Source organism: Phyllostomus discolor, chromosome 5 (assembly GCF_004126475.2).
Source record: "Phyllostomus discolor isolate MPI-MPIP mPhyDis1 chromosome 5, mPhyDis1.pri.v3, whole genome shotgun sequence".
Classification (NCBI taxonomy): Eukaryota; Metazoa; Chordata; class Mammalia; order Chiroptera; family Phyllostomidae; genus Phyllostomus; species Phyllostomus discolor.
The window spans coordinates 5,749,452-5,763,726 of NC_040907.2; the positions used below are offsets into that span (position 1 = coordinate 5,749,452).

The 14,275-nt window shown below is 38.8% G+C and overlaps 1 protein-coding gene across 15 annotated transcripts in view; it reads left to right on the forward strand.

Moving 5' to 3' along the window:
• The window catches only part of KIF1B (kinesin family member 1B), a 136,072-nt gene that overhangs the window by 41,674 nt on the left and 80,123 nt on the right, over positions 1-14,275 (forward strand). For 4 of the 15 annotated variants that reach the window (XM_036025290.1, XM_036025298.1, XM_036025299.1 and 1 more), the window contains exons 8-14: positions 1,351-1,428; positions 2,108-2,173; positions 2,869-2,886; positions 5,973-6,048; positions 6,705-6,783; positions 7,565-7,707; positions 11,315-11,526. In XM_036025290.1, the coding sequence (XP_035881183.1) occupies positions 1,351-1,428; positions 2,108-2,173; positions 2,869-2,886; positions 5,973-6,048; positions 6,705-6,783; positions 7,565-7,707; positions 11,315-11,526 (672 nt within the window). Of the gene's footprint in view, positions 1-1,350; positions 1,429-2,107; positions 2,174-2,868; positions 2,887-5,972; positions 6,049-6,704; positions 6,784-7,564; positions 7,708-8,572; positions 8,615-11,314; positions 11,527-14,275 lie in introns of all 15 variants that reach the window. The other 11 variants (XM_036025287.1, XM_036025297.1, XM_036025289.1 and 8 more) reach the window with 5 other exon arrangements.

Below are 14,275 nucleotides of genomic sequence, written 5' to 3' on the forward strand. Positions count from 1 at the left end.
AATTAAGCAGTACTGTGGGGAGAAAATCTTTCCTTTTCTTCTACTTGAGTGGAACCTCTTCATTACTTTATTATCTTCTTTGCTGTGTGTATTTTAATTTTTTTTTGAGCTCTGCTAATGTTACTGTGGGATTAAATGTTGAAGTAAGCCATGAGGCAGACAAGATGTATATTATTCTTGGAGAGTGAATAACTGCACAGCAGTTCTGATGTTGTTCAAATGCTTGGCTGGTTAATTCCTCATTTTCTATAATGCTTAAATATATAGACTTTGGGATTCAATTGCTTGTTTGGACTCCGGCTCTGCCACTTTTCAGCAGTGTTACCTTGGGCAAGGTAACTTAATGTCTTTGTGCCTCAGTTTCCCAACCTCATAGGATTCTTAGGAGGATTAAGTATCAATATAGGTTAAGTGCATATACTAGACCTTGGCACAAAGTAACCACTTAATAAATATTCATTTTATTGTCACTATTATTAATAATAAATTTATGTTGAATTCTAATCTGCCTAAATGCCTCAGTAACATACAACTGGATTTTTAAATCTGAAGTTACCAGTAGATTTATTATACTGGTAGCTATAAGAGATCCTTCAGACATGACTTATTCATCTTATAACTGGAAGTTTGTGCTTTTTGATTCCCTTAGATCATTTTTATCTACTTTCCCCATATACCACCCCCCAAACTTTCTATCTCTGGCTATCACCCATCTGTTCTCTGTATCTAGGAGCTCCCCCCCACCCCAAAGATTCCACATATAAATGAGATCATATGGTATTTCTCTTTCTCTGTCTGACTTATTTAACCTAACATAATACCCTCAGGGGCTATCCATGTTTTTGCATATGGCAAGATTTCATTCTTTTTTATGACTGGATAATATTCCATTTTATATATGTACCGCATTTTCTTTATTCATCCACCAGTGGATACTTGGGGGGTTGTTTCCATATCTTGGCTATTATAAATAATGCTGCAATGAATATTGGAGTTGCATATATCCTTTTGAGTTAGTGGTGTTTTGTTTTGTTTTGTTTTTTGGATAAATATTTATTCCTGGACTTTCTGGATCATATGGTAGTTCTATTTTTAGTTTTTTTAGGAACTTCCATATTGTTTTCAATAGTGGCTACAGAGTTTTACATATTTCTATGACATATCATTGTAAATCTGTTTATCCTAACATTACTTCATATATGTTGTCTTTGTCTTATGTCATATATAAGAGTCCTAATCAATAGTTTTAGTCTTCTCCGTGCCTTAATCTTTTAATTTCCTGCCTCTAAGTGTTTCCTACTTCTGCCGTGCTTATTTTTGAATTGCCCCAATGATACTGTTCTTTGCCAGGTCAGTAAAATCAGCCTGGTGGATCTAGCAGGAAGCGAACGAGCTGATTCAACTGGTGCCAAAGGGACTCGATTAAAGGTATTTATTTTGCTAGACAAATAGCTTAGTCAGTGATTGTTCTGCAACACAGGTCAACCAACTATGGCCAGCAGCCCTATCTGGTACACTGTCTGCTTTTGTAAATGAAATTTTACTAGGATATACCTGCATCTGTTTATGTATTATCTGTGGCTGCTTTCATGTGGCCCACAAAACCTGTATAGAAAAATCCTGCTGACTTCTGATTTAGAACTTCAAAGAAAGGATATGTAACATATTCATCAAGGAGGGCTTCATGGTCCAGGTGAGAATTGAACTGTCTTTAGAGGAACAGGCAGAATTTGGCTAGGTGAGAGAGCCAGTAGTGGGGAGAGGACACACAAGATCCGAATGGGGTAACGAGCATGGCTCTTCCAGAGACGGGCTTGACAAGAGCAGAGATTTCGTGTTGGTGGATTGTGGGAAGAAGGCCACATCTGTGAGTTTGTGGAGCATAAACATCTCAAAGATACTCTGGGACTGTGCATTACGCACGTGGTGCTAGCATGTTATCAAGTGGAGAGAAGGGATGATTGATGATTAAAGGAGATTTTTAGAATTTGTGGTCACAAATAAACTAATAATGCTAGCATGTAGCTAATTGTATTTTATATATTATATATGATGTGGCAGTAGTAGGAATTCTCTTTAAATCTTTCATATTTGTAATTGATTTCAGGAAGGAGCGAATATTAATAAGTCTCTTACAACTCTGGGCAAAGTCATTTCAGCCTTGGCGGAGGTGGTAAGTATTAGACTTCCTTGTAAGGAGACATTTGGTCAGCAAGTATACTTGACAGGTATTTTATGATTGTTTATGATGGCTGTCCTTTTTTGGCCCTTTTACATAGTCTTAACCTTTCTTCTGTTAGAGCTTTTTGATACAATACAGTGTATGACACGCTTCGTGCTAAAAATAAAGAGATTAAGGAGAAGGAAAGTCAACACAGGCTAGAGTAAGGACTAGGTCTTTGCAAAGACCTGTGGTTTGACTATTTTTGACCCTTATTTTGTAACGCTTATAAAAACCACACAAGTATTGCATATTCTTTCTCCATACAATCTTTTCTAAGTAAGATGCAGTACTTTTTGGAGTATTCTGAGCAGTTTGCCTTAGTAAGTAAATGCAGTTGATTTGGGGGCCGGTAATGTATTTTTAAAAGAACTTATTCTCTTTCATTCCTTAACAGTGGAACACTAAAGCTGAAGCAATTTTTATATAAGGGGCTTCATTATTTATGTTAGAAGCTAAGGAAGTGTTAGCCATGTGTGTTCTAATTTAATTTAGTACCTGATTTGAATCTTTAAAAAGAATTAAGTGCTTTCTTGCTTGCCTCTGAGAAGTCGTTCAGTTTATGCCTTAAAAATTACACACTGTGTTTTCTATATGGAGGCTTACCCTATGATTTCATTCTCTTTTTTAAATGCTTTCATGTGTAGGACAACTGCACCAGCAAGGTATGGTGGGGTTTGACAAAAATGAACTAGCTGTAGAAGTAATTGTGATGATTTTACATCCTCACCAGGGTATATGGCAGCATAAGTAAGAATGGAACCTTCAAAAAAAAGTTTTTATTGTTTGTTTTCTGGCTCTGGAATTTAGGATTGCTCTTTAGCGTGACCATGAATCATGAGACTTAACAGCAAAGTTAATTTAGGGAACATGATGTGCTCTGGAGGAGGAATTCAGAATAAAGGAAAAAGAAATTTGAGGAAGCTTCTACGTTGTGTTATCTTACAGTATTTCATTTAGTGATCTGGAGGACTGGCTCTTAAAACAGTCAGTAAACCACTCAAAAGGATGATAACAGAAATTTAAGGGTACCATTCTAAAACAGAGCTGGCTTCTTGAAATTACTAGTATATTTTTCTAAAACTTCTTTGTGTTATCTTTACTTATTTACTACCATGAAAAGTTATTTTAATGATTTAAAAATTATTTTTTCTTTATAGTTGTATATAAAGTGCAGGCTATAGAATCACATTAAAGCTGCATTTAAAAATATTATTTGCATCCTTTTTAACCCAAATACAGCAGATTTTTCTTTTCCTTATATTTCTATGGAAATACTCTAAAATTTATTAGTTCCCTTTTGCATATATAATAGAGCACCTAACAGTTTGTTCTGAATCACATGGGTAACATTGGGGATGGAAGCAGTATCTGTATGGAAATATTTTATGCTCATATTTTCAGACATACAGGTTTGTTCTCTCTTTCTGCAAAGATAAAAAATAATCCCTTTTTTCTGTTTCTTTCTGCTATTAGAAAATGCTGCCTTAGATTTAAAACCTGCTATTTGATATACTTTTATGGGTGTTCTTCAAATATTTAATCTGGGTTCCAGAACCGTGAAGACTTAATATTTAGTGATCATTCCAGCGTGTCTGGTTAATTAACTCATCGGTTAACTTCCATATCAATTAAAGGAGAAGTTTACAAAGTACTTATCTGTATATTTCCCACATTGCTCTGTGCCACAAATGACTTTTTATAATCAGTTTTGTAAAACCCAGTTTAGTGCTTTGCATTTATGTTATAACAGATCAGAAATAAACTTTAGTTTTTAATGTAACAGACATAATTTTTGGTGAATTAAGATGTATTGTTATTTCTACTGGGAAGAGAAGTAGGATTATTAAATACCCCTTACACTTAGCAGTGTTTCTTTTCAAAGAGGTTATTGATGTGAATACATTTTTTTGTGTAGCTACTGAAGCACTTATTTTTAAAAATTATGGATATAAGACATGAGATTCATCTGTATAATAAAGCAAATAGAAATGAAGTGGCTAAAATTCCAGGGTATTTCAAATAGAAACGATTGAAGTTCTATTTGTGCATATTCATTTAGCTACTCCTTCATTTAGTCTAATCGACAGAAATGAAGATAGAACATTTTTGGCAAACTGACACTGCTTATTTTTAGAGTATTGTTTGTAGCCATTGTAACCGTCATGCTTTAAACCTTGTAGCATTTTCAGTACTAACCATAGGCAAAGTGGAAAGAGTAGGGAACTTTAGAAAAGGATAAATTGAGGTCTTGGGCCTCCAGAGTTTTGGAGAGAGGTGAAAGTTCCTCTAAGCTCTGAATGACTGAGCCGGCTCAGTCTGCCTTGAGGTCTGTGTAATTTAGAAACTGCTGTTGGAAATGACTTTCTAATTGCCGGAATGTGCGTGTGGCTGCAGTGGGATGAGATTGAGGGGATATTTTTGCTAAGAGGTGGAATTAAAGTGCTGCTTGCCTACTTTCCTTACCCAACAAACTGGAGGTCAGCTATGTAGCACTCTTTTTCTGAATAGCTATGCTTCTGCAAGAACTAGATGGCCCTTAGTCTGACTTAAGCTCAGGTTATGCCAGGAACGGATTATAAAACTGCCAGCGGCGGGGGAGGTGTGTGTCGGTGAGCCCTGGCTTTCCCCTTGCTAGCGTCTTACCACAACACATCAGTCAGCCAGCAGACGCTGGAGTGACCTTCGTGTGCAAAAAATTTACTTTCAAAGGATACAACTTCCTCCATTGCAGCACTGGCTTTGTGCGGGTGCTTTTTGTTTTGTTCTGTGATAATGAGAAGGGTTACGGAGAGAGCGGTAGAAGAAAAATACATTTTCAGTCTTTACAAATCTCCATACTAGCTAATTATATCATTTTCTTAGATCTTTTACTCCAGCGCTAATGATTTGTTTTAGGCATAATTTCCACTCAAAGAAGCCAAATGTGTATTGCTGTATAAGAGTTAGTAGATTGTTAGGAGGTCAACAACCCACTTGATGATGTGGTGGCCAAGTAAATGCATTAACTGAGTAAGTGGCTCGTACACATCTGGCCTTCACTGTACCGGATTTATATTTGCCCCTCTGCAGAAGTAAAAGTTATTGTTTGAGGATTTGGTATTAGATGATGTTACGGAATTACTGTTAATTTTGTTAAGTGTGTGATAGTCATGCAGTTATGTTTTTTAAAAAGTCCTTCTCTGTTACAGATATGTACCTGAAGTATTTATAGGTGAAACGTTGGTTTTGTTTTTAAACACTACGAGTTACAAAGACATGACATGGACAGGATGTTAAATAGCAGTATTTACTATGTTGATGTTACATTCCCTTAGCCTGGTCTTTTAACTGTGTGAGAGACCACCCTCATCTGCTGAGGGTTAGGGATTAGAAGGACATGGTGTCTGCAATTTACTCCAGAATAGCTTGGGAATGAAAAGTGTAGAAAACTGTTTGAGGGATAATTGAAACATGATTGGCAAAATATTGAAAGTGGTTGGAGCTGCATGATGGATATAGGGTACCCCATTATACTACTCTCTAAACTATTGTGTGTATGTTACAAAGTTTTCAAAATAAAATATGAAAAGAAACAATCACTTTACTGCAGGAGCTTTGGGTATCGGGGAGAATTGAAGCTGTGAGTGTTAAATGTCTACAGTGAGGGTTCTACTGTAATTTCATTTACTTGGGAATTTTAGGCTGGTTTGCCTTTGATGTGATTTTTCTCTCTTTAACAACACTAAGACTGTTTCTTCCTGTTTCATAGAGTAAGAAGAAGAAGAAAACTGATTTTATTCCCTACAGGGATTCTGTGCTTACTTGGCTCCTTCGAGAAAATCTAGGTATGTTGACCACTGGCGTGTAATTATCTTGTTGGTTTAAGCTGGTTGGAGGCGCACGCCTTTGTTTAAATCAGGGCTTTCTCCCCTGCGTTGCTGACTTCGGGACACGAACGGTGGAGTGGTCGTCTTCCTGACCACGCGCCTGCCTCAGACTGTTGCTCTTCCTTCCTCTTTGACAACTCCGTGCTCCTCTGGGGCACACGTAATCAGAGTGACTAACCCTTACCATTTTTGCTGATGTTTTTGGACCTTCATTCACTCTTTCTGTGGCTCCTTTCCCTCCTTGATGATCTGGAGGGTGTGATCGGCTATGTCGAACATTGCCGATAGAAAGGAGAGGCGGAGCCTGGCCTGTCGGGGGGGGGGGGGGGGGGGGGGGGGGGGGGGGGGGGGGGCCCGTCTGTGTCACAGTGACTTTCCCATCACCAAGAGTGGCTCTGGTGGAGCGCTGAGCTCTGGATGGGCGTGGGAAGAGGGAGACAGGGCCGATGCAGACACCAGGGTTTGAGCACAGTGCCTGGCATGGGGGCATTTAAGAAATTTGTTGACTTTTGAATAAATCTTAGAATCTGAGGTTGTGCTGTCTGGTCTGACACATTCAACAAAACTTTCCTAAAATGAGTATGATTTGAAATAATCACAATTCGTCTTTTTAGGTGGCAATTCTCGGACCGCAATGGTTGCTGCTCTGAGCCCAGCAGATATCAACTACGACGAAACTCTGAGCACCCTGAGGTACTGCAGTGTGATCTCAGTAGCTAAACAGAACACAGTGCCACGTTTAGTCGTTTTGTGAGGCCTTGTATTTTCTCCTGCTTTGTGGGCAGTCATTTGGGGTAGTGATGATCCAGTCCCCTCGTAACGGAGAAAGTGTTGGGGGGGGGCGGGGTGAGAGATTCTTATTATAATAGAATCGGCCTGTTTATGGTTTTCGCTTTCATTGGGAAAGTCAGGGACTTTTTCATAGGAAAGGTATTGAAATTGTTCAAGTGAGATTTTTTGGGTAACTTTTAGGTAATAGTAAGAATTTCTTAAAACTCTTCATTTCTATAAAAAGAAGTGTCCCTTGTGGTGTTTGTCATTATAGAAATGTTCAAGTCATAAGAGGTAATACAATTATGAGTACAGGTAGCGTTAAAAAGAATTAGTTGACAGTGTGTACTAGTAGAATATTTCTATACCTGAATAGGTTTTATTATTTTAAACCCAAACATTCTAATCTTCTCTAATTAAAGCTACTTTTAATATGCTGAAAATAATACTATATAGTCTTACAAATCACTTTTGAGTTTGATTCCTTTCTCTGGTATTTATTTCCTTTGTGAGCTTGACTAAATCACTTAAATTCATCTGCGCCTTTTTCTTCATCTTCATAAGGTACTATAAGGCTTTATAAAACTGTTATTGTTAAGGATGCGTGTGACTACTCAAGCTGTTTGCTTTAGAAACAATGGTATGTTACTTACAAGGAGTAGAGCTTGTGAGTAATGGCAAAAATGAATCTTTTTGGATCTAGATATGCAGATCGTGCAAAACAAATTAAATGCAATGCCGTTATTAACGAGGACCCCAACGCCAAGCTTGTCCGAGAACTAAAGGAGGAGGTGACTCGGCTGAAGGACCTTCTTCGTGCTCAGGGCCTGGGAGATATCATTGACAGTGAGTGAATTCAGGAGCAATTCAAAATCGCATCCTCTCCTCTTCAGGGTCCTTCTATTTAGAATTAGGTTTAAGGGACTTGAAGCTAGGTGGTAGTGAAAAGGGTTTTTTTCTTCTTAAAAAAATCCAATGAAAATGATCTCAGGGTTTTTTTTATATAGTATGTACCAGAATATCCATTTGAACTTAATGAAATTAATTTTTCATGAATATATCACCACTTGTATTTTTATTAGATTTCTGTTAGATTAGATCAGCAGTGAAGTTTATTTGGAATATTAACCTTATTCTCACTGAGAAACTAATCACTTCATAGAAGTGGCACTTGAAAATTTTGTTTCTGTATTCTGGATTTCTCTGGATTAATGTAGTAGTAGTGATACATATGTGAATGCCCCCACCTTGATCCCTGTGAACATACAAAGAGGAAAATATCTATTTCCTTTGAAGTTCAAGAATTAGGCTTTCAGAGAATATTCTTACAATATGTCTTAAAATGAATCTCCTTATGTCTGATTAGGCTTACTGTCTAATCAGAAGTTCTCTGAAGTGAATTAACTAGATTATTCAGATAGAATAGTACTGGCTTTATTTAATGCAGCATATTTATGTTTTTTATTATAAAATTAATATATTATTTACAATTCTAACAAGATTTTTAAGGCCACTTTTGGTTTTCTAGTTTAGTTTGTCTTACTGATTAGCACTTGATTTTAGATGAGTATGGTTTGTGAAATGATAATATATTCCTAGTGTTAATATTTTCATCTTCCCAAATGCCAAAATACTGCTCTGTTCCTTCTCTGTGTCACTGCTGAACCTGAACTTTGACCCTTCTTGTATTTTCCCTCCTGCTTACCTTCAGTTGATCCATTGATCGATGATTACTCTGGAAGTGGAGGCAAATGTGTGTATTTCATGTATCGGTCATCTCCAGTACTCTGATTTGCTAATCTGCCTCTGCTGGATCAGCCTTAAAATGAGCTTTGCATGCCAGCAGTTCTAATAGTGAAATCCCAGACAGAGCACACTGTATGTAGATTCAGAGATGTTCCTATTTTTGCTCTTCTACATGTAGCAAAGAAGCCTTTGCTGAACTCCAGTTTGGTCTTGAATAATGTCAAGAGGCTTAAGAATCTCTTGTTGCTGCTACTTTTCAGTTTTTCTACTTATGTGATTAAACTGAATCCAAGGTCACAAATGATGGTAACAGAAGTTCACATTCTATTACCTTGGATATATTATCTCATTTAATCCTGTCAATGACTCAGAAAGTTTTATCATGCCAGTTTTACCAATAAGGACACAACTACCTGGAGTGGTCAGTTGGCTGTTGAGATCCCATGGTTTCTGTGCGGTCAGGTTGGGTAGTGTAAGTCAGAGCCCTAGCTTTTAATCATTATTACACTTTTTTTGCTCTTAAAATCCTTCAAGTCTGATTATTTAATAGCAAAAGCCTTTTTAATTAGCTGTGTAATTCTGAGCCTTAGTGTATTTATAATTAATTAAAAACAGTCACTTCCACTTGGTAAGATTGTGACTGAGCTGCTTTGTGAATGTTGGATTAGCACTCACACTGTTCTTAGACTAAGTTGGTATCGTTTGTGTCATAGGCCTCAGTTTACTTGATAGGTAGGTAAACATTTTATTTTCATGAATTACAATTAAATTTTAAAAACTTAAGTGAATAAAATTTGCTTAAAATGAGGACTTTTTATAAAGGATCACACATTAATCTTACCATATATATTACTAAATTGGTGATATAATTTCTACCCTTTTAAGATCATTTATCAGGGAATTGTTATCTTACAAGAAATGAAGAATCTTGCTTTTGGGGTGGGTTAAGTTTTTTATTTTTATTGGTTTGTTGGCTTGACAGAATGTGAGGAAAACATAAGAGAAACCAAATACAACCCCGGCTGCTCTGATGCAGTTAGGCCTGGAGGACACTGAGACAGTCGAATGCAGAGTGACTCTTGGACCGGAACGGCTCTGTCTGAGATTTCCAAAGCTGAGCGACACTGGTGTGGGAAAGGCACCGTCTTAGTCTTGCTTTTGTGCTGCAGGAGGTGCTGCTGCCAGCTTGTTGTTGCCTCCCTCTGTCCTGGGCAGCTGTGGCATCTCCCTGGAAGCTGTGCATGACTTAAGTTTTAATTCTGTATCGTGCAGGAAAGCAGCCCCGACCACTTCTGAATTTGCATTTCAATCAACTACTCTTAATTCCTTCTAGGGCCTGCATGTGTTAGTTGGACCTTCTATCTCCATCCTTCTGTTCTTTCGCACCTTGCTGCCATCACCTGGTAGCTATTTTTTTTTTTGCTTCAGTTTCTATCTCCCTTTTAAAACTTGCTTGTTTTCCTATGTTCTGCATTTGCAGATGGTGGTTTTCAAACTGTCTTGAAGCAACCACTAGTTTTAAGGGGCTTCAAGAACTGGCTTTGGTTAATTACAGATGAGTAGGCCAGACAGTGCTCACAATATTTTTTCTGACTCTTTGTATTGACCCATATCCTTTAAGGAAAACTTAGTTTTTATATGAATTTTAAGCAACATAGATTTTCTCGAATTTAAAAATGAGCTGATTTTAAAATAGGAATGCACTAATACAGATGGTTTTTCTGTGGTGTCTTTTTGAGAAGGATGATTAATGAAGGAAAATACAAACAGCAAATTATTGAATTTTGTTGTTTGTGGCTCGTGTATCAAAACTAAGTTGAAAAGCAAAATTACACCTCTACTGCAGATCTTAGTGAATGAAAGTATGCCCCTAAAACTTGCATTTCATTCTAGGAACTTGGCTTACTGATGACTCATGGTCATACTGTTAGGAAAGTAAGAGTCTCCCTCAGCAAATACTCAGCCTTAATTTTGGCATTGCCTCAGAAGATGAATGTAAACTACACCAGATTCACTCATTTGCTAATTGTTCTTCCCCATTGAGGCAAGCAGTTGGCCCCAAGTTCTTAACTAGGAATTATACAAAATTTCTGTCATTTCTACAATTACTCTCCTTTTTTTAAAAAAATGGTATATTTAAAAAATTCTAGTGTAGTTGAAATGTTGCTTAACAAAGTACACTACTAAGTGCTCAGATTTTTGTTTTAACTAACATTTTGGGGGAATTTTTGCTGAATCCTATAAAACATTGGGCCAGGCTGATATGTACTATTCTTGATAAATAAGTGATCATCTTTTTTCTCGTACTGTGATAAGCTGCTGGTGTTCGAGAGTAGTGTAAATCTAAGGCGTTGTAGATTTGGAGCCACAGAAGGAATGTAGCAAAGCTACTTAGGGAGGATGCCTCAGCATTATCCTTTGCGGCCCTGGTTACCCCCTGCCAGGTATAACAACATTAAGCTGTGCGGCAGTTTTTTGGTTCCTAAATTCAGAATTGGTTCTTAACCTCTAGGATACCCGTGTGAAAGACAGACATGTTTTAGAACTGCCATCTAGAACAGTTAACAGCTCGTCTGTGTGTTTTAACATGTCTTTGTCTTGGCACTTCAATGCTTTCCTTTCTTACACTGGTGTTCCTTCCTGTCTTTTTCCTTTTCTGTTCCTTTCCTTCTTTTCCACTTTTTCTGCCTCCCCTTCTGTCTCCCAGATCTGAAAGATTTTCAGAACAATAAGCATAGGTACTTGCTAGCCTCTGAGAATCAACGCCCTGGCAATTTTTCCACAGCATCCATGGGGTCCCTTACTTCATCTTCATCTTCCTGCTCACTCAATAGTCAGGTGGGCTTCACATCCGTGACCAGTATTCAGGAGAGGATCATGTCTACACCTGGAGGAGAGGAGGCCATTGAACGTCTAAAGGTAAGCTAACAGTTCACACTGAATTAAAGGTATTCTGTGTAGTTTCACAAGGCAGAATTAGGACTAAAAATCACTGAGATTTTGATTCAGCATGTGGAAGAACTTTCTAACTTTTAGAGCTGTCCTCAAAGTGAGATTTGCTGCTTTGTGAGGTACTTAATTTCTTTCCACCAGGATGCTTGAGTCTGACATGGCCAGGCAGAGTGGGAGAGATGCATGGGTAGGTCATAGGTTGGCCACACCACGTAACTGATAAGTAGATGTGCTCATTAGTTCTGAGGTAGTTTATCGGTCCCAGTGAAGTTGTTTAGTTAGAGCTCTGGCCAGTGGGACTCAGTTGGTTGGAGCATTGTCGCATAACCAAAAGGGTGCCAGTTTGATTCTCTGTCAGGGCACATACCTAAGCTGTGAGTTTGATTCCCGGTCCAGGCACATATGGCAAGGCAGCCAGTGGATGCTTCTCTCTTGCATTGATGTTTCTCTTTCTTCCTCCCTCTGTCCTTTCCTCTCTCTCTAAAAGCAATGAAAAAGTGTCCTCGGGTGTGGAAAAAAAAGAAAAGAAGTTGTTTAGTCAGAAATGTAGTTGAAAACATGTGGTTTCATTGGAAGAATTTTGTGTAGAGCCATGCATGTGTTTAGTGAAACAAATACACAATCAAAAGACAGTTTGAACATTTGAATAGTTATACCAAGTTTATTCCGAGACACGTGAAGTGACATATTTGGAAGTCCATGGAAAGCCTTGGAACCTTGCAGTCACTGTGGTGGGAGGCCTGCCTCCTGTCCTGCAGGTGCACGTGGGTCAGAGGCCTGAGCGCTGCGCACTTCAGTCCTGCATGTGCAGGTCAGCTGACATGGCATCAGCTTTGCTTTCCCAGCCTGTCGCTGGCTCAGGCGAGGGCCTTTCTTGCCTCTCCATGAATGTGACAGTCAGGAACAGCAAAGCCTTCTGACTCATAGGTTCTTCCTGCCCCCTCAGCGAGTACAATGAGAGCAGACAGTTGTCACCTGTGGTGCCACGCATCAAGTCACTGTGACAGCATCACAGATGCTTTTTCTTTCCTTGCTTGTCATCCAGGATGTTAGTTTGATCCATATCTTTTGGCCGCTGTGTTCAAGAGTGCCGGGGTAGGGAAAACGAGGAGGGCAGAGACACTGTAAGGAGCTGGGAAGCTGTCACCATGCTGCCAACCTCACAGTCCTCTTTGCATCCACGACTGCTGCTCATTTAGGGAGGAGGAGAGCGACACACTCTGACAGATTAATAATTGGAAATGCCGAACCTTTTCACCACTAGAGGGAATTAAGCTTGATAACTGAAGATGGCAAATGCTTTCACTTCATTTTTCAGGTGAGGCTGAGAAAGATTTTCTTCGTCAGCCTACCTTTTCCCTTGGCATTTTACTGCCAAAATAAGGTGCTTTGGAAACCAGAGGAAGGATCCTATATTTTCCTCCAGAACGCGTTAGTGGAATGTGGCTGAAGTTCTGAAACACCTGGCAAAGCTAGCGGAAGTGAGAGATCCTTTCACATTGCAAATTGAAGGGTGATCCCTGCTGATGTAAGATCGACTTTGAAACTTGACCAAAGACACTGGTGAAGCTGCGGGCAGGGAGGCTTTAGGCACGTGTTTTATCACCGAAGCACCGGTGACGACAGAGCTGCTGTCGCTGATGCTCTTTGGGAAGGAAAAGGAACTCTCCCACTTACTATTTAATATAAAATGTTCTTTTTATTTGGGGACTTTGAATCTTACTATTTGCTTATTAAAGCCTTGGTGTGCAAATGAGATACTACTTGCCTTTAACAGACATCTTGGTATAAAGAGAAAATTCTTCCTAACTGCCAAGTGGGTCCAACTGAAAATAATGTTGAATGTGAGGAGTCAAGACATTAACCAGCCTCTGAAGAATTAGGTCATCCAGCGCCTTCCAAATAGTTTCTAGGGAATAACACTGCCGCCGTTCAGCACCCCCTCCCCCCAGCCTCCCCCCCACTGTCCACCAGAAGCAAAGTAAGACTATTACTTTCATCAGAAAGTAATATTGTTCATCTGTCTGTTTTAATTCTCCCTTAAGCCAACATAAATGAAATCTTCTATTTTCCCCACCTTTAGAAAACAGCTTCTTTGCACCGAACCGTGGGTTTTTAATGCAGCATGGTAGTTCACTGGAGCATAAGCGCCTTGGTTCTGCCCTTATTTTGTGAGTGGTGAGAACTCCCTTTGGCGGACCTGCATTGTAATGCTGCTGGCGGATAACATCGTGCATCCACAGCAAGGCAGTTGTTATATGATAGAAATCCTTGAGAATTTTTCGGTTTTGGTTATTTCATTGTTGAGTGTGAAGTAACTGCGTTCCTAAGACATGACGCTGTAGGGGAAAATACCGTGATGGTAAACAGGTCATTTTCCCAACATTTTATTTCCCTTTGCTTCTCTTTTTGATTAAAAAAAAAATGATCAGTTGGTATAGTAGTATACTTTTTCGTAGGACGTTGTTCCTGCTCTGTTTACTGAGTAGTCTGTTTTCATACGGAAGAGGCCCATCCGCGATACCCCATCATAAATATTTTGAGCCCTTCATAAACCTCTTTGGCAAAACAGAATGACATGCGCTCAGTCTTTAGTTGCAACTCAAACCGAGTTGGAATGTATGTACCTTTGATTTAGATTCCCATTCAGTGAATTTTAAAATATGTAGCTATAGCCACTGTGTGGTGGCTCTGGTGTTTGTTTATTAGTCTAGCA